Here is a 23,014-nt window from a genome sequence, read left to right as displayed (position 1 = left end):
AATATCGTAAAACATCCTAATAAACTTTTTTGATTATCAAATGTATCCTTTAAAAAAAGAAGTTTAAAATTTTAATAAATAACAAAATATGTATAAAATATTTAATAATAATATACACAATATATACAGAATAGAATATTATTTACTTAGAATCTTCTGACTTCTCTTGATATTTTATGATTCCTTTTTCAATTAAATCTGGTATCTCCACAGCTAGCCATGGTCCTAACTGCAAAAGGAGGAAACATTTAATTTCTCTCTTCCCTGTTACTAAATTTTACCATTAATGAAACAAAGCCTAATTTCAGAGTGATATGAGAGATCTATTCAGATAAGACCTGACAATATTTAGTTATTTAAATATATAAAAAGTCATACCCCAAGTGCCATAGCATGTGCAATTCCAAAGCGTGGTACATTTCTTGCCCATAATGGTTTGAAGTGGTCTGTCAGACAGATTTTACCACCTCTGTACATCTTAGCTGTTTTACCATCTAAACCTGGTAGTGCTAACTCTGGTGCTGTTGTTGGGTATGTAATTGGAATCTATAAAAGAGTGTTATAATTAAATAAATTTGATTGGTAGATAAGTTTACAAGGCACTTTCTTTAAAGAATATATTAACTCATACATAAATAAAAAATATTTTGTCACGGTATAAATTACACTGTAATATTTCTGTATTTTTATTTAGAATTTTTGTACTTACATCAAATTCAAGATCAAACTCATATTTCAACAGATTATGGATGTACCAACATTTGCCAAACCACTTTGTACCTGTTTTATCAGATTCCAGTCTAAACCAGTCATTATCTGCTTCTTTGTTGTTCTGGACATACTGGAAAAATTAAAAATGTCTTTGATTTCTTAAAACAATATTGTAACTAAATATGGAATAGGCATAAGTTGTAATACATTATGGGTTGTATAACTAGAGCAGTGAGTGAAAGTGTGTTAATAAATTGTGAGAAAAACTGTAAGTTTGTTTGAATCGACGACTTTCTAATTGGGATGTACCCTACACAAGCAAACATAACTAACATTAAATCATTTGAAAACGTTTACTATTACTATATCATATAAGAATTAGGTTGCTCGTCCTAAACATACATTTTCTTAGAAATTCTATGATTTTTAGGAAAATATACCTTGATAAGACCTTGATATTCTTCTTTTAACCTAGTTGTCCATAACTCCTTATCTCTTGGACCTGCTTTGGTTTTCAGTAAAGGGATGCTACTGAGGGTCTTTCTAGTTCCTTCGTCAACCATTTTAAAAGTTTTGTTTCATATTTTTCATTAGAGATAGTTAAATAATTGTATAAGGTTCACGTTAAATAATGACACGACAACAACGTGTGACAACAAATTGCGAAACCATAACAACTTTTGAATTTTCATGTCATAATAATTTTTATTTTGTGACACGTTGTCCCAGCCATAGACAAAATATCACTTCTAGACTTCTAGTCAAAAATGCTATAATGAAGTTCTATTCTGTGCTCAAATTTTTGCAATTTGCAAAACTGTGCAAAAAAATATCGAGAGTTATTCATCTAAAATTATTATTTTTTTAATCCCAATAAGATACTGTTTTTAATATTTTGGAATGGAGTTAAGTTAACAAAGTAAATTTAAAACCCTTTAGAAATATTCTATACTTATTACTTACAACCATATATTTTAAGGTGGCTTTAAAGCTAAATAATGTGACTACATATGAGTTTATTTTCAGGGAATCGGTACTAGGATTAGCTTTTATGTTGTATCGAAATTGATAATCAAAAACGGATTTCCTATAGAAAATAAAAAAATTGTGGGTCTAACAAGCTTGTTAAGAGGTGTTTTTTATTCATTTACTATCGAAATCTAATACTAAAATTTTCGACTGTTACATTTGACTATCTTATCAATATATTTTACATTAAATCATGGGTTCTGAGCAGTCCATGCCACCCAAAAAGCAACCACAGCGAGCCCCACCCGTGCGAAGAGGATACACTATAGCTGGAACCAGCTTTGTTGGTAATCTAAAATATATTTTATTAAATCATAAAATATGATTAAAGTTATATTAGAATATTTGCTTCTATGTTGTCCTCTTATATTTATGAGTACAGAGTAAAAGTCAAGTTTTTGACAGATGAAAGAATTGTTATGAGATTTTTTTTTAGAAGGAAGACGGGATGCATCAGCCAGTGGCAACAATTCTCCTGGAGCCAGTATGTGCTCAGATTCAGAACTTCCATATATATCATATACTGTAGATAGGCCTATTGGTGGTAAGTTTTATTATAAGACTAATAATATCTAAGCACAGGTTAATGCAAGTTGTATTTAAAACCATTCTGAGAAAGATTATACTATTTTTTTCATACTGGATTAACTGCATAGACTTAAATGGCATATAAAACAAATATAAAAAATATACAAATTAGTTTCATTTCTTCAATAAAGAAAGTAATATTTGTTCAGATTCACCAAAACACACTGCTAAAAATCGTGATGCCAAAAAATCACTTCAAAGAAGACAAATGGCTCAGGCGCAAGCTAGGAGATCCCAACGTGCAAGAGATATAGTGGTTGTGAAGGCTGCTACAGATACTCAGCTGGATGAGGATATACGCAGGCTGCAGGTATTTTTTATTACCTCTGTTGCTTAGTGGTTAACTCATATAGTGTAGGAAAGAAGTCCTGAGATTGAGGTCTGGAAAAATAGAATTGTTTAAACAGAAGAATACACAATGATTGTCTTGTTTTATTCCACACAATAGTACTGTATTAAATGTGGTTTCAGGAAATCCCCACATTTCTACCAATTATGAGGGGAACATTGGGTCTACCTGGTGCAAGGGATCCGGAAGTCTTGGAAGGTACTACATTTCTAATGTAATTCTTCTGAAACTGCACTGAAGGATCACTGTATAACTCTGACCGAGTTGAATTCATACTAAAACTTTATTCTTTAGATAAAATATTTCTATTTAAGGTCTAGACTATCGCCCATGGGCGCGGTTAAGTTCCCGTCTTCAAGCTCATTTAGCGGCATGCGCACATCCCTTAGCTCAAACACAAGGATTACTAACATCACAAATTAAACAAGTAAGCTTATCTTGTTTTTATTTTTAACTATATATACAGTAGAACCCGTTGAAGACGATCACGCTTAATACGATTTCTCGCATAATACGCCACTTTACGCCAGTCTCTGCAACATGAGACATATTCTCATACATTTCTTAACGCTTAATATGATTCGTCATGCCGTTTAATACGCCCGAGCCCTAGCCGAGAGGTCTAACGAGAGCCCCCAGAAAGACCCTCCCCGCCCGCTCGTGAAGAACCCGAGATACTGCAGGGATTTTTTAGCACCATACGAAATTCAATCACAAAACGAGGCCCTATGTGATAATGATGAAGACGAAGATAAGTCAACTCCGGTCGTGTCAAACGCCCAGGCATTATCAGCTGTTAATGATTTAAGACACTATGTAGCTTCTTTGGATCAAAGCGAAGACACACTGCAAAAGTTGAATTATATATATATATATATTTTTTTTTTAAATTGCTAATGAGTTAAAATCATTCTCTCAAACTAAAATAAGTGATGACTTTAAATAATGTAATTATAATTACACTGCGTATTTAATGTTATTTATAAATGTATAATTTAATACCTATATATACCAAAATTAGAACATATTATTATGTAGTACGTATTATTTTCCATATCCCGCATAATACGCTTTCTCGCTTAAGACGCGTTTTTGGTGGGGTCCCTGAGAAATCCTCTAAAGCGGGTTTTACTGTAGTTTGATGTGTAATTTTTTGTATATGTTGAAGCATAACTACTGATTACTGTCTATATGATGATTACTGTATGTGTCAAATGATCCCAATTTGCAGTGAATAGGTCCCATAAAATGGACTTTGTAATCAGACTCAGAGAGTAGTTGATATATTAAAACAGAAGCCTATTGGTTTGAATTGTATGTTTATGTTGGATATTATTTGAGTACAACTAATACAACAAATATATATGTTTGGCTTGTATGTGTGCTAAATTTGTATAAGCATACATTTCTTGGAAACAAAATCATATTGAGTTGATCTTTTGATTAAAATCAGAATAGTCTGATAAATATTTAAGAATAAGATATTTATTGAAATTGCCATCATAAAGGCATTTGGAGTCAGGTTTAATTTTTCTATTACTTTTATTGTTGAATCTACCCAATGTTGATTGTCTGTATATAAACATTACAATTTAACTTCTATGCACCCTCCACATAATTATACATGCTAAAATTCTTTGGATTTTGACAGATGTCAGTCATTGTTCGCATTGTCATTTCCGTGAGAGCATAAATCTAGCACAGAAGACTTTTTAGTCTATAAAATAAAATAATCTTGTTACCAAAGGCTTGAGACAAAATCACTTTGACAGGCGTGACTCACTCCACATTTGTATGGAAACTGTCACGTGACAAAGAATGAGCTCTATCTAATACGAACTCCTTTGGCGGCAGTTGATACAGAAAACCAACATAGTAACATAGCATGACTCCCTTAGACTTCAATAAATAAATTTAATTTCGCAATTTAATTAAAGTTACTTGCAATAGTAGTAGTATTACTACAGTATTAGAAATCTAAATTTATATGAAAATGACAGTTCCTGTCGATAAATTTTATTGTATGTAATTTTATTTGTTTCTTTTAGATAGACACAGAAGTGTCCCGTCTTTATAGTCAAGCGGTAGAACGACAACGGAACAACGCACGACACGCGGAACGTCTCGCGAGAGTACGGGAGTTATCACATCAACTTGCAAGATGTAATTCATTGCTAACACGGGTGAGTAACTATAACATTTTGCAAGGCATCAAGGCATTGCAGGCTAACAACTTTTTTGCAAGGCATCGCTAGTATGGCATGTAAATAGATATTGGATACTGATAGTAATAGTAATATTTTTTTTTATTTCGCAAATTATAGTGTCAAGCTGTTCGAGTATTACGCGAGCTGATTCCCCCCCTTCCTCTTGTCAGCAACAGTAAGCAAAACTCTCTCAAAAATAATAGTACATAAACATATACATTTTTTTAGGAATCCTTGAAATGCATTTTGTTTTCAAGCATAGACAATGTGTATACGTTACAATGTTAAAAAATACTATTGACGCAATCACCAAATAATAAAATCAAGGCAGTGTTGCCCAACCGTTTTGGTCCCGCTGCATTAAATCTGTTCTGTCTGCAAAAATCCCTAATTAGTTTCTAAAAAAATTGTTTCAGTCACTCCAAGACGTTGAAGAGTTAAACCAGATGTTACCCGAGGACAAACGACTTGCGCCCTTCGTATGGAATTCACAGAAGTGTGCTTGAATTGTCCAAATCATTGGAGCTGTTTATATACAAACGCTAATAGTTAGATTGGGCATGGAGGAGTTTTATACTGGACAAGTTTATATAGATACAATTGAATTATTATTTGACGAGTCTTTATTATTAAACTCATACACAGACCCCAATATAACGGGAGCAGCCCTTTGATTTTTTTAGATCGAAATCTTAGTGAGATTCGATATCGAAAGGATATGTAGTCATGAACACTTGTTACCATGGTTACGATTAAAGTAAAAACTAGTTTAATATAACATAAACATCCTTGCTTGTATTAATTATTCAGTCTGTAAAATAAAATAATGTAACATGTGTGTGTACACGCGTCAGAAGTTATACTTTGGCGTAAAAGATAAAAATCTTTTTAATTTTCACCTTGTTCTACGTTTGCACAAAAAAGGTTTTCTTTGAAAGTTTTATTATATCGCATTATCTAGTTAAATAAAGTTTATTTAAATATCACAAAAAAAATATTTCTACATGATTAAAAAAATTGTATTTTTTTTATTTTAAAATGTTGACTATGCTAAACTCTAGTGTTGTGTTTTTTTGTGTGCGCGCGCATCGTAAAAATTTACTCTCAACATTTTTTCCTAACGCGCCAAAAGTGTAACTTGAAACAATATTTCAGACAAAAATATCGATGGAACTGATGTATAGGAGTAACTAGTTAGAACTTATACAAGTATTAATATATTTATTACTACGTCTAATAATTATATAATCAAACTAAGTCTAACGATCTCTTAAATATATAATAAATAATTATTACAAATGTGTTTTTTATTCCTTGATACCAGGATAATGTTAGAAAGTTTTAAGTATATATATGAATTCTAAGAAAAACAATAGGATTATTTGAAAAACTTTTGCAATCAAAAAAATCTTGCTAAATTATTCTAATTTTTCGTCTACAATTTAGTGACAACATGATAATACAGTTTTCCCCAACCATATTTGTTATTACTTAGATAATACATTGTTAAAATATCGTAAATTAAAGAAACATGATACCTATCATATGGAATTGTTAACGGTATACAATAAGTGAAACGTATAATGAAAGACTACAAATAATTTTAATAAATTTTCCCCCCATAACAATTGCCGCCCTGTGGGGCGTGGGTACCACGTTGGGAAACACACCAAATATATTACACACACCTATGCACAAGTGATCCTTATTGCAAAAATATGTGAAAGCTTATTGTATTGTATTGATTGATTGATTTATTTATAAAAACTCTGCACAAAAATACAATAAAAATAATAAACCATAAACAACTTGAACTAAACAAAGACAATAATTATCTGAATAGTATTCGTGTTATTAGAAAACAATCAGTCTTAGTTACGTACGAATTCTTGATAAAATTATCAAAAATATTTACTGTAATTGGGGTCGCGTCTACCTAATTCTTGCACTTAGGTATTGAGGGGGAAAATAAAAAGTCCGATTCGATAAAAAGTTTATTTTTACATCATAACAATATTAAAAGGCGCTATAGATACTGAAATGATACCTAAAAGAAAACGATATATATCTCTAAACATTCACGTGAAAAATATACTATATACATTAAGTTTACGATACGTCCTATATGGCGGACGATTCACGCGATTGTGTACTTTGAATGAAAAACTAGACAAATCTAAATCCATAATTACAACCAATTATATGGTACAGTAGCAGGATTCCACATCATATTCCATTTAGAATTCATAATTACGCCAAACGATGTAAATAATTTAATTTTTAATATTCCTTGCCATAAGTTTTGTCACGAAATTTCTAAAGGGGTTATGCGTTAATAATTTTTGACGTCAACTCCCAAACCATTGCAACCCCGTCCTAACTTCTATAAGAGACAAATCGAGCATTGACCTGATGGATTGTCACTAAACATCTGTACCATACATTTTTAGGATCAGTTTTAACAAATATAAAATATAAAAATAAAATAGAATATCAAGCTTTAATGAAGTCTATCAAGATTATGCTTAAAAAACTAGTAAAAAAAACAAAATTATTATTTTTTTATTATGAAAATGACATTAAATATTAGTTAAAGTTCAAAGGTTGCATAATGAGTTAATAAAAAAATCCACTGCGCATGTCTGAAACCTGATGTATGTAAATTTATTTATGCTTTGTATGGCGTAATAAATTGACGTTTCAATGATTTTATATATTATATAGGGCCGTTGATTTGCTGATTAAGGATCCGGTCAGGCTTCGGAGCCTGAGTCTTCGTTGTCCGCCTCTCGTATGCTCGTGAAGAAGGATGTCAACGCTTTTAGCATTACCGCTGCAAAATGGAAAAACAATATTTGGCTGAGGGATTTGTCAATGGTATACCTATTAAACTATTGTTTGATTAACCGACTTCAAACATGAGGTTATCATTTGTCATATGAATTTGATATAGTGATCAAGCCTTTCTCGTTCAAAGTTAAAAATCCGATCAGTAGTTTGAGATATGGATGTCCACTCGTTTGTAAGGAAGACCAAAATAATGTATAAAAGTAAATAATTCTGATGTATTTGAGGCCGGATTAAAATTAAAACTGACTTATAAAATTATTATTTGGCCCGGAACCGATCGCCGGACCTACGAGTTATACGCCATATGTGAAGAATTTCTCAGACTTCAGGAAATCAAATTTCTAAAATAATATTAAAAATAAACTTACCTTTTCCCTCGGGTACCATTTCTGAAGTCTCCCACGCAATAAATCCATCCATCGATATCACGTAATGCTCATGCAAGTATTGGAATATATCCAATGTCAAACCTGGAAAAAATTAAAATATTTAAGAATTACTACTTTCTTGATTAATTATTATTCATTGAACTAAATAACTAAAAGTATCCTGAACACATTAAGTGACAAAAAAATATATAAAATAATCTATACATTATTAAACTTTAGATAGCGAGAGCCGTTGGAAGATATTTTTTGCTACATATAATGATAATTGTAGTATATATGTTACAATTATTTATGACGAATGTATGTCAGAGATTATGTAATATGAGAACACGATATCATTTGTTTTTTTAGAATGGCAACACCACGTAATAGACATCTTACAGGTTGTAAATTGTCAATTTGTCAATAGTACGTTGTATCGATCGGCGCCTGGGCCATACGTACGCACTGACTTATAAACTAAAACCTAATGTCGGCCGACGATAGTGATAGGCTCTGGCTTATATTTATCAAATCTACGACATATATGCGAGACTTATGTCAAATCCAATAAATATGCTCATGTTATATTACGCACTGAGTCCCAACTGTCCTTCTAAGTCATGCCTTCAGCTTCCCTTGCAAATATAAATCATTTTGATGGTAGTAATTTAAAATCGGAAACTGATACGATTTACTAACTTTTACGGCCACGCAGGGCTGCTAATAAATTATATTGTTCGTAGTGCGAGTACACTTCATTAATCACACTCACCCTGGGGATGCTCAAGCCGATGTACCAAAAGCTGTATACCGAAAAGACAGTCAGCTTCGCGTTCTGGCTGAGTGTCAGCATACTCGCTAATTAGAGACGAGTATTTGTTCATACGATCAACGTTCAAATGCGTACTATTTTCCGGCGAGTAAGCGTACTCGCATATCGCTTGGGTAAGGCAACGGAGGAACCACGATTCCTCGGTTGAGGCGATATTGTCCTGAAGCCAAGGTTAAATATTAAATAAATTGTGTCTGTGTTAGGTTAAAAAAATAGTGATAGTCTAAGTCGTGTATTTAAATAAGAGTTTTTGATAAAAAAGAAAAGCCTTGTTTCTTTTTTAGCAAAAACTCTTGCGTAACATTGCGATAATACCATATGAAGTAAAATCAACGTATGTAAGGCACAGACAGACTGAAGGTGAATCATTTAAACAAATATGATAAGACAGATACAAAAGAGTTATTTTTAAACAAAATTCCTAAAGTACATTTAGAACCGTATTTCGATTCGTATCGAATAACAATCTCAATTAAACATGTCAAACGTCTTTAAAATTTAACAATTTATAACGATGCATGCTTAAGTTTCCTAATGATTGATATTTGTGTACATAATATTTTTAGTTGATTTGGTCCTTCGAAACGGAATATATTTAAAGTCTACGGAAAACAAAAATCTATTAAGCTCTATTATAAATTTTAGACTTTTGGAACCTACCTTGACCCATCCACGGAGGCAGTCGCAACTTTCATCGGTATTCATCAATTGAAGCAATTTTTTTTGCACCTCACTTGGGGGCAATTTCGGCTTCTCTTCAACGCTTGATGAATCTTCGGAGCCTTCTAGAAATTCAAAGTGATTGTCCGATACCCACTTTGATACCTGTAAAAGATGTTTACCATATTAACGCAACATGATTGTATGAATTTAAAATTTTGGAATTCTATTGTATGTCATTATTTTAAAGGTTTTACATTTTAACCTATTTTTTAAGAGTTACAGGTAAAAGAACATTATCATAAACAATTTTTAAGCCAGTATATATTTCAAAACAGGGACCATACTCATTAAAAAGAATATTATTTTCACTATAGAAAGACTATAGGTAGACTATACCTTATCATCATCCATCCATTGTTTCAACTGTAGACCTGATTCCACCCATTTAGTCCTGGTGAATGTTGGTCCCATACTGTCCTTCAACTCGGTAATAATTGCTTTTAGTAACAGATGACCGTGACCTGACGATACCAGGGACCCAGCAGCCTTGTGGACTTGTTGGAGAGTCATGTTCTAAAAAATGTATAAATGTATTTTATAAGTACAAATTACAATAAAAAACTAAAAATTTACATTCACACAATGACAAGTTACAGTTGTTAAATCACTATTTAACTTTGACAAATTTAATATGGAGTTAAGGTAAAAGTCAGAGTAGAGACCAAGGGACTTAGACTCCCGTAGGTCCAAAAATACATTTGAATTTTAAGAGTCACATTTCAGAAATGCGAAAATTACATTATATTATTTAGAACATAAAAGTACCTTATTTTCAATAAGCGGAGCGATGAATTTCCCAAGATATGTATACAGCATCGGTATATCGATGTATAGGTCCGGGCCACACTCAAAGATCTCATCCATTCCTGCCAAGAAGTTCTCGCACGATAAAATTCCCAAACTGACTACTTTCATCACCGACTTCGAGAGAATACTAATTGCTTTCGCATTCCTAAAAAAAATTAAGTTAAGTTAAATTACACACGCATTTGCACTATGTTTTGTTACAAAATAAATAAATCATTTAACAATAAATGTCCAAAAATACAGTTTATATTTAATTTGTAACAGAAGCTTTAGAAATTTGTCATTTTAAATGATTTAATTTATTAACTAAACTAATTGTTGTGGTCTCTGGCAGAATATTCATTACAACTACGACACACACATTACTCTTAAAATGTACATTATTAACAGAAAAAAATTTTTTAACCGGGTTAAAGATATTTGTATTATTATAAACTTATAATTATTTACATAATTTTAAATTTAAATTTTTTGACGATTCACCGTGACCACGCACGCTGTAAAGCATGCGAAACGTCGGAATAATTTAAAATTATGTAAATAATTATAAGTTTATAAAAATACAAATAGCTTTAATCCGGTTAAAAATTGTTTTCTTTCAATGTGTAAAAGCTATGTTAACCAAAGACAGTGTACATTATTCCTTAAAAAAACCCTTTTATTTGTACGTTTCTGTGTAGTTACGTTAATAATCAATTTTATAAAATTGATTATAAAAGTAAGGTCTGTGTGTTATATATTTCTACTTACTTCTCAAGCGCAACATTAAGTATCTCAGTAACCATAGCGGCATGATATTGCGATCCAAAGAGTTTAATCTCTTCTACCAGCTCCTCATCGTTGAGATTCATTATCGAGAGATCGATAAATTGTTTGACGAATTTCCTAAGGTTCTCTGGCAGCGGTTCTTGGGCGGCCGGTGCTTTCGTCTGGGAGGCTGGTGCCTCGGGTGGCGTGGGCGAAGTTTTAGTCCTTTCAATTGAACCGGAGCGCGAAGAGGCTGAAGAGAAGGCCATGAATATCAATCAATAATATTAAACGCAATTTAATAAATAGTGTATGCCTTTTATATGTGGAGCGTAACATTTTTTACTTTTACCCCAAATAATTAGATTTTTTTTTAAATGGAATCTCGCTGTTAGCCTTTAAGGGCTTTTACAGCTCAGCTCGGGCTGTTTTGGGGAGCGTAGCTCGGCCTGAATGGCGTTTTATCCCGCGGCTAGCGCCTGTGAGACTCGAACCTCGGCTTGGGCCGTCGCGGGGTGGTCAATCGTCTCAAGGACAGGACGGAAGCTCACTGGAGTGAGCGAAGTGCGAAGTAAAGGTCCTCGCCTTCCCCGGTGAAGGCGTTTTTTTTACCCTAATCTGTGTTTGGCTATTTTTATATTGGCCGCGAGGACGGCTTTTAATTTGTTGTTAGCTATGGTAATTCGATCGTCCGGATCCGTTAGTGTATGTCGAGGCCTCGTACGAGCCTTTTTGTCGGGAAGGGAACATAATTTGACAGAAAGAGTGGAATGATACTGATGCAGTTGATGAGTAAGTGGATTTAATGTAATTTGTTTACTATTATAAGTGTAAGACGAGATTTGATGCTAAGTATGACTTTTGTATGTCAACATCGGGTATCTATAAATCTTAAAGAATATATTACAGTACTTAAATCTCATGTTTGTATGTGTTTAAAGGTCTAATTTGTTTTTTGTATAATCAGACATATTCAGAAAATCGCGTATGACTTACCGAAATCATTGCGTGTGTTAAATGTAGACCTCTCGATCGACTTCGACTGTTGGTAGGCAGCGGGCGGTGCGTCCTTGGCGGCTATAAATATAGGTAAAAAGTGTAGTTTCAGTTATATATATATATATATAACAATTGATTTCATTTTAGGCAATAAACGTATTCGACAAAAATTACAAAATAATGTTAAATTAAAGGTCTTACCATACATTTAACAAGTTTTATTACTAGTGGTACTGAATCAAAACTCTTAAATATCATTTGAATTAATTTAAAGTTAATAATCGGGGTTTGGAATTTAGTTATGCTGTATGGACACAAAAAAAAACATTTTACTTACGACAAAATATATAACAATAATAAAACCCGTTTATTTCCTGTTCTAAAACGTGACGATGCGGGACGGGGATTGAATTACGCGTTATTGTTAATATTATTTTCGACTTTCCAGTACTTTACACCAAGAATGTCCAAAAATTGCGTGAATTATTTCATATTCTATCTTATCTTTTATCTTTGCATCTCTCTATATGCCCCGCCCATTGTCACTTCTATTTTAAGACATTTAAATTAGGATGTCTATAAGTTTTGTTTTTCGTTTTGCTTGTATTCAAGGCCTAAGGCGTACATCGTAACTTAATTAATTTTATTATTCAACTCAAAAGTATCACCTAGGTCTGTGGGAAAAGAAAGCTGGCGTGTGTAAGCGAACTTATAATTCCTATTTGATACTGGCGTGTTCGTTTATTGTTAAAAATTATATACTTTATATTTTGCCATATTCATTATCTCTTGATAATGAATACTGTCGAACTATAATGACGTAAACGAGTTTTGTTTAGTAGTGCAGCGACCTCAAATACCGCGAGTATATTTCCGTTCGGACTACAATCGTAACTATAGATTTTGAGATTTCATAAAACACTAAACAAATCATCTATATCGAGAAACGTACCTGTAAGTGTTGTCAGGTCGATCTGAACGTTGTCCAGAATGCTGAACTTATTCCTGATTGGAGCGGCTATTTGAGATTTAGTTCCAGATCCGTGGTTCCATGTGCTGTGAGCTGGAGCCAGCTTTATGCTGCCCAAGTTCGGGTTCTGGAAAGATATTGAAACGTGATTAAAGACTCGACTATTGACGCTTTGAGAACTGGTAGTAAATGTATATTTTGAAAATCTTTCATTTCCATTAACTTATGAAAATTGTGTGTGACAAATTGGATTCAAACCCCTGTTAAAAAGTTTTATAAAAATATAATTTATTTGCATAAATTTTTTTCATTGTTTATTATACATTATCATTTAACGACAATTTATAATAAACAATATAAAAATTTCAACCAAAAAGAGTTGTCTACAAAAAATTCATATTATTTTTCTTCCTTCTGCTGACAAGAGAGGGGGGGGGGGGAATATAATAATAACATGAACTAAACATAAAGAACTCATAAACATTCCAAGCATATCTTCAAAAAAAGAAATATATCAAAAACACAGATTTAAAATCTAACCTTTACGTTATAAATTTCTGTGTTACATTGTTGTTAAAGGTCAACCCGGATTATATATCTCCCGAAGAATCCCAAAACCTCTTCTCATTTAACAAACAATTGCCAAAAGTTTACCTTTTGCGGCATGGCCTTGAGTTTGCTGGTATCCACCACGTAGTTACTTCTCGTTGTCGTTGTCTTCCAAGTGTTATCCATGAAGTTATTTCCTGGTCTCCGGCCTTCGACGCCGCGCTTCTTGCGATTGCCATCGTCACGTCGGAAACCACCTCCCACCGGCGAATTCATCAACTGTAGACCGTTATTTATTACGTTAATCAATGAAGCATCAGAGAACTTCAACAGTTAGGTTAGGGTGGATTTAGCGACTTTAAACGTATAACTTTGTAAGAAAACACAATATAAAAAGGGTGGCGCAGAGTTTATTGCCAGTTCTTCTCTTCCGTTCTACGCCCTTGATTTGAGAACTGGCAGTAAATGTAAAATTAGAAGCATTTAATGTATATTTATTTTTTGACGTTCATAAGTGTACATTGTGTGTACCTAAATGAATAAGTGCGTTACAATAAATTGAAAATTTCTTATAAATTGATTTAAAATATTAAAAAACACAATTGCTCCAAATGACTTAGACTATTTGTTAGACATTAATTCCAATACATTTATCTAAAGAAAGAAAATCTTTATTATACACAAAATTTAGGTAAAGTAAAGTGCGTTGGCCCCCCACTAAGATTCCCTGTGTTGTGGGCAGCCAGTCTCTTCCTCCTAACATCTAAACTGTTCTGTTCTATTCTGTATCAGCATAGGACAGGTTGACGTTTAAAACTTTACGATGCGGGGCGGGGTTTGATTATACGCATTTTTGTTAATATTATTTTCGACTTTCCAGAACTTTACACCACATAATGGTAAGTTTTAGGTATAAAGAGAACTCAAGAGACTCGGGGTAGGTTCGGTAGGTTAGGGTCGGGGGGAGGTTTTACTATTGGATACAGACACGTTACGGCGCGTTTCATCTGTGGTTTGTCAAGAATCACCAAAAAATACTTGAACGCTCACTTATCGCTAACAAGCAATTTCTGTCAGGTAACTTTTATTAATTAACAAAAACAAATTGTTTAAACAAAAACAATGAAATAATATATAATTTTACGCATTTTTAAGGTCGTATTAAAGAGTTTCTGGTTATTAGTATTTATTCTAAATTCGTTAGTGAAGTTAAACAGACACAGAAATGTGCTTGATATATAAACATAGTTAAAGTATACCTCAATATGCCGTTGTTTCTGCTCAGCTTCCTTTTGGATCTGGTCCATCATCTTCGGTTGCATATCTAAGACACTCTTAGCTACCCATCTGCGTCTTCTCAGTTCAATTACATCCTGTAAAAATGTTTTTAATTTCAATATTTTATATATCTATGGTTCACAACGTATATAAAGGTTTTTAACAATGAAATTTTTCCTTGTGTAATTTATTTGTATAATGAATTATTTTACTCGATTAACAAAATTTATTCAGAAATGTGGGTACAAACAAAAAACTATAATTTCAAAATGGAGGGTATGATTCGATTTAAAAGTATCGCTTAATAAGTAGCGTACTCGTATAGTAAGTAGAATATATAACATGTATAAAATATAATAATAATAATATTAATACTGTCCAATAATCTATATTTTTGTTCCAATGGAATTTCTATGGAAATGGTCACTTGCTGAAATGTTAATATTATTCAATATTACTCTATACCTGTAGCATAAACCGTACACGGCTGCTAATCTTCTTACTCTTACGATCATTGACAATATCTTGGATTTTATTGATGATCACATCCAGTTGTTCCTTGGCCTCATTTTCCACCTGTTCCCCAATCGTGGTGAGCAGCTTGCAAAGGCATTCCAGCTTCTCTTCTTCTGGCTTATCGATGAGGTAATTCATACAATATACCATGATTTTGGCTATCAAGATGTTTAACTTGTATAGCTCGCCTGAAAATTATAATTTGTATTTAGGTATACGCCCTTGGATTGTTAAGCGAAGGTTTGTCAAAAGCTTTAAAAAAATATCAGACACAGAAATGAGTATGTAATTTGATAATTTCAATTCCTTCCTGATATGAACAATATTTGATTATTTAATTAATAAAAATAGCAGTACAGTTTAAGCGGTAACTTACCGATAAATCGAACGTTTCCAACTGAACGCATGCGCACGCGACGTTGAGCTTCTCCCAGTTGTGCATGCAATTCCTTTTTCTTGGCCTGTATATTAAAAATACCATTTAGACATAATGTTTACTTCGAAAAAGTCCGAATATAGTTGACTTATTGCATATAATAATGAGTTGAGTCAACATAAGATAAATATAGGAACTTCATTAAAAAAAAATCATTTAATAATAATACCATCAAAGCGACACTTTTTTAACATATACGCTTGTAAAATTGACCTACCTATGAAGTCTATATTTGATTGATTATACATATAAAATGAATTAATCACATTATTTACTTTCATTTAATAACTTTCACGTTTAGAATACGTACGTAACATACTTTACGTGTACTCTCGTTAATGAAACCAGATTTCTTTCATAAAGTAAATTTGTTGACTGAAAAATACTAGTCTTAGGCACCATAAACCTCTACTTACAGCATCAGTGCACTCAGTGAGCTCCTTCTCTAGCTTTACCACAATCTCATCTGTTTTCTCTTTGATGAACTGGTTCTGACATTTTGTGATGATCATCGCACGGAAATTAACACATTGGTTAGGGGAATTTGTTGATGGAACCTGGAAAACAAACAAGTGTGTTTATGTTACATTCGATGATTAATAATTTGATTTTAACGGTTACAGCCTTCCTCAAATACACTTATTTCATATATTATTTGGTCCGAGTCAAACTTTAAAACTGTATAAGTTTCATGACCAATTGTTATTCTAAGTCTAATCTGACTTTTTGCGTCTAAGGCAAGCCGGTTTCCTCACGATATTTTCCTTCACCGTTCGAGCGAATATTAAACGCACACATAGAAAGAAAGTCCATTGGTGCACAGCCGGGATCGAACCTACGACCTAAGAGACCAACACTGCTCAACAAACTTTAAGCATATAATAAAACTTAACATTACACACATTAACATATAGGCTGCACTAAAATATTCATCAATATAAATGGTATTTCAGTTTTATTTATTTATATTAATACATGTATAAAACACGAATTTTTTGAATTTACAATAGTTCTTGAATAATTCAGGTATACTGATTGTATATGTATAGCATGGACACTGACAAAATAGAAGTGTTTTTTTTAATAACAAATATTATTCGTAAAATAAATGTTAGTCGTTAAATTTTGCACCGTTATACACTTACCTTTAGAGTAGAAAGTTTGTTACACATAGCAGCATATGCTTCGGAGAAGTTCGGCTCCTCAATAGCTTTCTCGAAAACAAGATCGATAACGCCCTCGAGACGTTCCTGAGTGTCAATTTCGAGCGATTTCACCTTATCAACGAGCGTATCGAACTTTTGGGGCGTCAATTTATTCAGAATACCGCGGAACTTCTTATATAACTCCTGTAATCAATATTTTGGATTTTTATTTCTGTCCAAATATTTATAATTATGTAGATTCCTCTTCTTCTTTGATGTATGTAAAAATCGTGCTTTTATCAAAAAAAAATTGTGAGGCTAAAATAATACGAAAAATAATGAAAAAGATCTCCCGTTAATTTACAATTAAGATACCTGTGTCTTCAACTCAGCTTCATCCAAGTTATCCTTCTTGAGCCTGGCTGGTCTCCAAGCATCTTTCGTTTCGTTTAGTTTCACTTCTTCGCGGAGTGAAATGCAAATATTCCTTCCACCGCTGTTTCTCGATGGCGAGTTTAATTTCATACTGCCTCTACCTACAATAATTGAACACACATTGATTAAATCATATTTTTGAATGTGTAACAACACAAGTGACAAGAGTAACAAAAATAATTTAAAGCAAAAAAGAAATGTTTCAAATTTTTAAGTTTTTATTTTTCGTTATAATAATTACTTAAGATATGATGACCAGTATGATGTAATGGTTGCAGGTTCATACATTAAAAAAAACTTTGTGTATTAAGAGTGACAGAGGGTTCATCTTGTCGGTTCTACACCCGTGAGAAGTGGCAGAAATTTTTATTTTTAGTAAGAATACTTTTACTGACGTGTGTGTATTACTGTACATAATATACCTATATAAATTAATGATACCCAATAATTTTAGCCAATTAAGGTATAATACTGTAAAACATAGCTAATAATAGGAAAGAGCTTCAATGGATGTGAGAGATTTTATATTGTACTTGGAGTGTTTCTTAATTCCATACATTGCAACTAAAGTGGTGTCCTTACCTAGGGATTGACCTGAACTTCTATTGTCCTTTCTGCCATCACGTAGAATAGGGTTTCTCATGCTACCAGAGTTTGTCTTAAGGAAAGTTGGAAACAATGAGTCATTCATCGAGCGATTAATATGATTGAATGCTATCAATGAATCTTGTGACTGGGCCGTCTGTAACATTCAAATTAAAATCGTTACTTATATATATGTTAGTAGCAGACCCGGCAAACGTCGTTTTGCCATGTATAATAAAACAAAAAAATTAAATTTATGGGGTGGTTTACCCCTTATTCTTTAGGGTTTCAAAAATAGATAGTAGACGATTCTCAAACTTACTGAATATGCATAAAAAAATTCATAAGCATCGGTCAAGACGTTTTAGGGGAGTATGGGAACAAACATTGTAACAGGAGAATTTTATATACATATAGAGAAGAGATAATTCCATCATTCGATCATGCAATCTATATTGATTTCCTTTCTCTAGAATTATCAGTCATCTGGTTTATATAAGCAAAGTAGTTAATATCTTTGCTTTTATTGATTTAGTTATGTAATACTTTAATTAAGTTAGATCATGTAAGTATTAAAGGCTCTGAATGTCTAATATAAGTGAGAATTGCTTTTATACTGACTAATTCTTTTAAATCAATCTCTAAATAATATACTTAAGGTATAGAGTTACCTAATAGGCCATCTATACTTAACTTTAAAAAAAAAATTTAATTGAATTATCTCACTTTCCAATATCTTGTGTTTATGTAATTATTAAATACATAGTGTTGATTATTTAATTATTATATAATACAATAAGTAGGGGAAATATTTAACTATTCAACAAAACAACTTTTTTTATTCTTAATTAACAGACCGACAACAGTCTTATTCCTATATTTAGATTATATAAAAAGGAAAGTTAAAAAAATTCTTGCCTGTTGTGTACTGGAGTGGTTTAAATGTATGTGTAGATTGTAATGTGTTCTAATATCTTTTAGTTGACACATTAAAGAGATTTTAATAAATTGAGACAGTAAAGATGTCTATTATTTACCTCAACACATTTGAAGGTAGTTTACTGATATGTGTAGAATAAAATACTAACATGAATAAATATATTTTTACATTTAAACTTTTTGATAATACTTAGTTAAACTTACCCGCAGGATATTACATGTTTCAAGAAGAGGCGATTTTGGCATAGTCTTACATAAAGGATCTTCTTGTATTTCCTTGAGCAGGTTAACATCATAGACTTTCTTGCCAGATGGATTTAAAGGGGACCATTGTTCTGTAAGAAGTTAAAGGATATCTCTCAGCAAAAAGTGTTATATTCAAAATATTTAGTTATGCTATTATTAGATAGCATAAATTAAACTTTTAAACCAATTAAGATGATTAGATTAAGATTGCTCATCAGCAGCTAGTATATTATAGTTTTCTTCAAAAAATAGTTCTACAGATATGCCATCAGATAGTTAACTTACTTTATGCAGTAGTCATATTATGGACAAGGTTAATTTATAAGTTGACCCTGACTTTCATTATATTGATAACTTTAGTATCACTTTCAAATATTCAGTCCAAACATATGATTACTATCAATGCCTACCTAGTATTATGGACCTTATTTAACACATTTATAAGACACAAATATTGCAAAGTTAACCCATTAATGACTTTATCTTGAGAATTGGTAAGGGCCTCAATAATTGGTGGCTATAATTACAAGGTAGAAACAAATTTTAATTAAGTGCATACCATCATATCTATCTAATGCTATAAACAAATTTAGTGCTTATTTTCAATGATACATACCTGCATTATAACTATGCTTTAGAGTGATGGCTGGTGCATCAGGCTCCAGCTCCGAAACCTCTGATTTAAGTTCATCTGGTTCACCTACATAATTATCAGTCTCATCGTTACCATTTAGTGTTTCTTTGACACTAACATCAGGGCTTGTGTTATTCTGCTCCATATTTTCGTTTTCATTATTAGTTTCTAAGATTATTTTTTCATTTTGGTTTACATCTTCCTTGACAGACTCAGTTCCATTAGCAGAATCAGGATCTATAGCAGAATAACTTAAAGTTATGATAATATGTAGTCCTGATTTTCTTTTTGACATTCAAACCCAGTTCACATTTGTTGAATAGTTATAGAATTTATTTTATTATTATTACAATATTTATATTGATTGAAATGATTGAATATCACTGGTGAAAGTAAGTCTAGAACGGAAGCATAAGCTAGACAACTAAAGTAAAAATATTAAGCAGTACCTGAAGTATTATTAAGATTAATATCCTTCATTATGCCCTCAGGATTGAAGCTTCACTGGTTATGATGCTGTATGGGAGCTTAGCTAGCACTGCACTTGTAATATTATTTTCTTCAGTAGTTTTATTTTTTGTGACCTTGTGGTATTATTTCTTACTTTAAATCACAACTAAATGGCGGTAAATACTTGCAGGGGAAGTATCTAAATACTAATAACTAAGAGTATAAATTTACATCAGCTTCAGTCTTGTTTCTAGTTCCGGTTAGGTACTTTTGTTTAGTTTCTATGTTCTGACTAGTTGTGATTGGGTTTGATAACACCTGAGAAATAATTTTATGTTGTTTAATTTCCTAGGGAGATGTGGTATTTTAACAAAAATTAACACATGTCAATATATCCCAGTCAGGAATGTTAAGTACATATGACTATTATATATTTAAATATTGAAGGAAATTTAAAAATGAGATAATTAGTATAAAAGCACAAAAATATGTTAGTTTATACAACAAAAAACAATGAATGTTACTTATTAAATACGTTATACTAAAGGTTATTGCGAACGTTGTCAATCAATTTTGCTAAAATACTTTCGTAAAAAATACATAATGCAGTTTACTGTCCTATAATGAACTGAAAATATTACCTATACGTAATACAACGTGTCGAAAATATAACGTTAGATAGGCTTTAGGTGGTGGAAAAGTTAGGGACCAGTTACCACCGAAGGGTACTCTTACATTATGATAGCTTTTTAAAACCTCCCCGTTTGACACAATGCAACAGTTTTAGGATATTAATAAGTACTAATGGTTACAGAATAATTGAACACTGTTATTTTTTTAAATTATCAACCTAAATTGAAAATAGCACAGCAGTTAATTACATCTTAAAATAAGCATACCTGTAGTGTTAGTACTAAATGTTCACTGTTATTTCTTCTGATTTTTTAAATTATTAACTTTTATTCAACTTTAAAATATAAATTGCTGTGAGAGATCAACTTTGACCAGTCTGCAAGACTTGTCAAGGTATAACCTAAAAGTGTCCCAGTCTGAAGTGTCGACAAAAAAAAGTTTAACGACCCATAGACTATAGACTAGGTATAGGTTAAAAGTGTATTGTATAGTCTGTAGACCGAAAAATAAAATGTAGACTTCATACATCATTAACTACAGATTGGGAAAGAAATAACCAATGCATCGATTGGGTCATATTAATTAAAATATTTTAAATTAATAGCGAAAAATTAACTGATGCTCGAAATGAAATTTGTTGAAATGACAAGATTACCCTTTAAAAGAAAGTACGATGTTTATACCCACGGTTCTTAGAGGTAGAGCATACCGACGTATATGGGTATGTTTATTTTATTTAAAAAAGAGCCAATTATTAAGCGTCTTCAAGAACTGAAAAATGAAGTTGAGACTCATCATAATAAAAAAATAAAGTCCCTGCAATCTGGTAACGGTACCGAATGAATACACTAATAAAGAATTTAAGTACAATTAAAATAACAGAACGAATATCATTTAAGTAAAATTTAATTGTGTGTGTGTGTGTGTTACCGTATTTGGTGAAATGTTTGTTCACTTGACATGTGAAACTAATACTAGCAGTATTTCGTAATATACCTACTGTACATTTCCCTCAAAGCAAACATTACAGCTTTCGATTGCTTAATAACGCCTGGCTTAGAAACACGTATCTTGATACTAGTTTTAATTAGATAACTAGGATCTAAACTGATCGTGGCGTAGGGTTGTTACGAAACAAAATAGGTGGTGACACAAATAAAATGGTATAATATCATGTATTTGAAATATGGGGATGAACACGACAGAGTATGTCGCTTCTGATGCTTACTCGTATAAGGTGAATATTAAAATCAGGATAGAAAAAAAAACTGGATGGAAGGAATACTTTCCCGAAAGGCATACCGCTGCATAATTAGAAATAAGTTTAATTTATTTCTAGAATTAGTGAGATAAATTAAATGAATAACGCTTTTTTACTAAACCATTCGAGATTCCCGTACGTGGTTAGGCCTAGGGCTAACATTGTACATAACATAAGTATAATATACAAAATTGTACAAGACACTACACTCTCTCAATAGTATTATTGATTAATAAAACATTGTTAAAATGTTGTGACGATGGTTTTTTTCATAAGGATTGTATAGAAGAAAGCAAATTTGTTGAAATAAACATATTTGCCGTGGCAGTTTGTAATAGTTTGCTCTGAATTTTATTATAGGCGCATTTTATTTTAATTATTCTTTTCTGTAATTTGATCTCGACCGACTGTTATTAGTTCTAAACACTTTTAGATATAGGCCAGCTATATGTGCTCTCATCTATTTTTTACTGTTCGCTAAAGTCTCTTTTTTATATATAAGTCGCAGTAGTATTGGTAGTATTCTTTTTACTCTAGTATACATATTTTGGTATTAACGAACCTCAAATCTATTCTTTTTGTACAATTATGAAATTGGAAATATATAAAATACAATGACACTACACTCTTTTAAGTAATATGGTGTAAGTACACCGCTGGCGCAACGACCCAAAGTTAATCTTGGCCTCCGAGACAAAAAATGCCTCCTTTGAGAATGTTGCGC

General features: G+C 32.1%; 3 protein-coding genes across 4 annotated transcripts; 1 reads left to right on the top strand and 2 right to left on the bottom strand.

The window, feature by feature from the left end:
- Positions 1-87: 87 nt before the first annotated feature.
- On the bottom strand, positions 88-1,400 carry LOC123717268 (ubiquitin-fold modifier-conjugating enzyme 1). Its single transcript, XM_045673172.1, has 4 exons — positions 1,152-1,400; positions 710-841; positions 379-546; positions 88-229 (listed from the first exon to the last, which is right to left on the bottom strand). Exons 1-4 carry the CDS (start codon positions 1,272-1,274, stop codon positions 143-145), a joined length of 510 nt encoding a protein of 169 aa, XP_045529128.1. The 5' UTR covers positions 1,275-1,400; the 3' UTR covers positions 88-142.
- A 182-nt stretch (positions 1,401-1,582) lies between these two features.
- On the top strand, positions 1,583-6,136 carry LOC123717267 (BLOC-1-related complex subunit 5). Of its 2 annotated transcripts, XM_045673170.1 has the most exons (8): positions 1,583-1,630; positions 1,738-2,027; positions 2,177-2,284; positions 2,478-2,638; positions 2,800-2,875; positions 2,992-3,104; positions 4,726-4,860; positions 5,301-6,136. In XM_045673170.1, the coding sequence occupies exons 2-8, from the start codon at positions 1,934-1,936 to the stop codon at positions 5,388-5,390; spliced, it is 777 nt and encodes a 258-aa protein (XP_045529126.1). In that variant the 5' UTR covers positions 1,583-1,630; positions 1,738-1,933; the 3' UTR covers positions 5,391-6,136. The 2 variants fall into 2 exon arrangements, with proteins under 2 accessions (XP_045529126.1, XP_045529127.1); XM_045673171.1 differs by lacking the exon at positions 1,583-1,630 and having other exon boundaries at positions 1,934-2,023.
- A 729-nt stretch (positions 6,137-6,865) lies between these two features.
- LOC123717258 (eukaryotic translation initiation factor 4 gamma 3) lies at positions 6,866-21,439 on the bottom strand. The gene is made up of 21 exons (XM_045673155.1): positions 21,296-21,439; positions 20,396-20,714; positions 19,929-20,183; positions 19,271-19,401; positions 18,125-18,284; positions 17,483-17,643; positions 17,108-17,311; positions 16,379-16,519; positions 15,903-15,987; positions 15,476-15,714; positions 14,992-15,105; positions 13,838-14,011; positions 13,166-13,310; positions 12,211-12,291; positions 11,218-11,467; positions 10,426-10,612; positions 9,997-10,173; positions 9,598-9,762; positions 8,878-9,097; positions 8,103-8,204; positions 6,866-7,717 (listed from the first exon to the last, which is right to left on the bottom strand). Exons 2-21 carry the CDS (start codon positions 20,424-20,426, stop codon positions 7,638-7,640), a joined length of 3,102 nt encoding a protein of 1,033 aa, XP_045529111.1. The 5' UTR covers positions 20,427-20,714; positions 21,296-21,439; the 3' UTR covers positions 6,866-7,637.
- Positions 21,440-23,014: the final 1,575 nt, after the last annotated feature.

This window comes from Pieris brassicae, chromosome 12 (assembly GCF_905147105.1).
Source record: "Pieris brassicae chromosome 12, ilPieBrab1.1, whole genome shotgun sequence".
Taxonomy (NCBI): Eukaryota; Metazoa; Arthropoda; class Insecta; order Lepidoptera; family Pieridae; genus Pieris; species Pieris brassicae.
The sequence above is the reverse complement of the archived record's forward strand: the minus strand, read 5'-3'. Positions and strand labels throughout refer to the sequence as shown.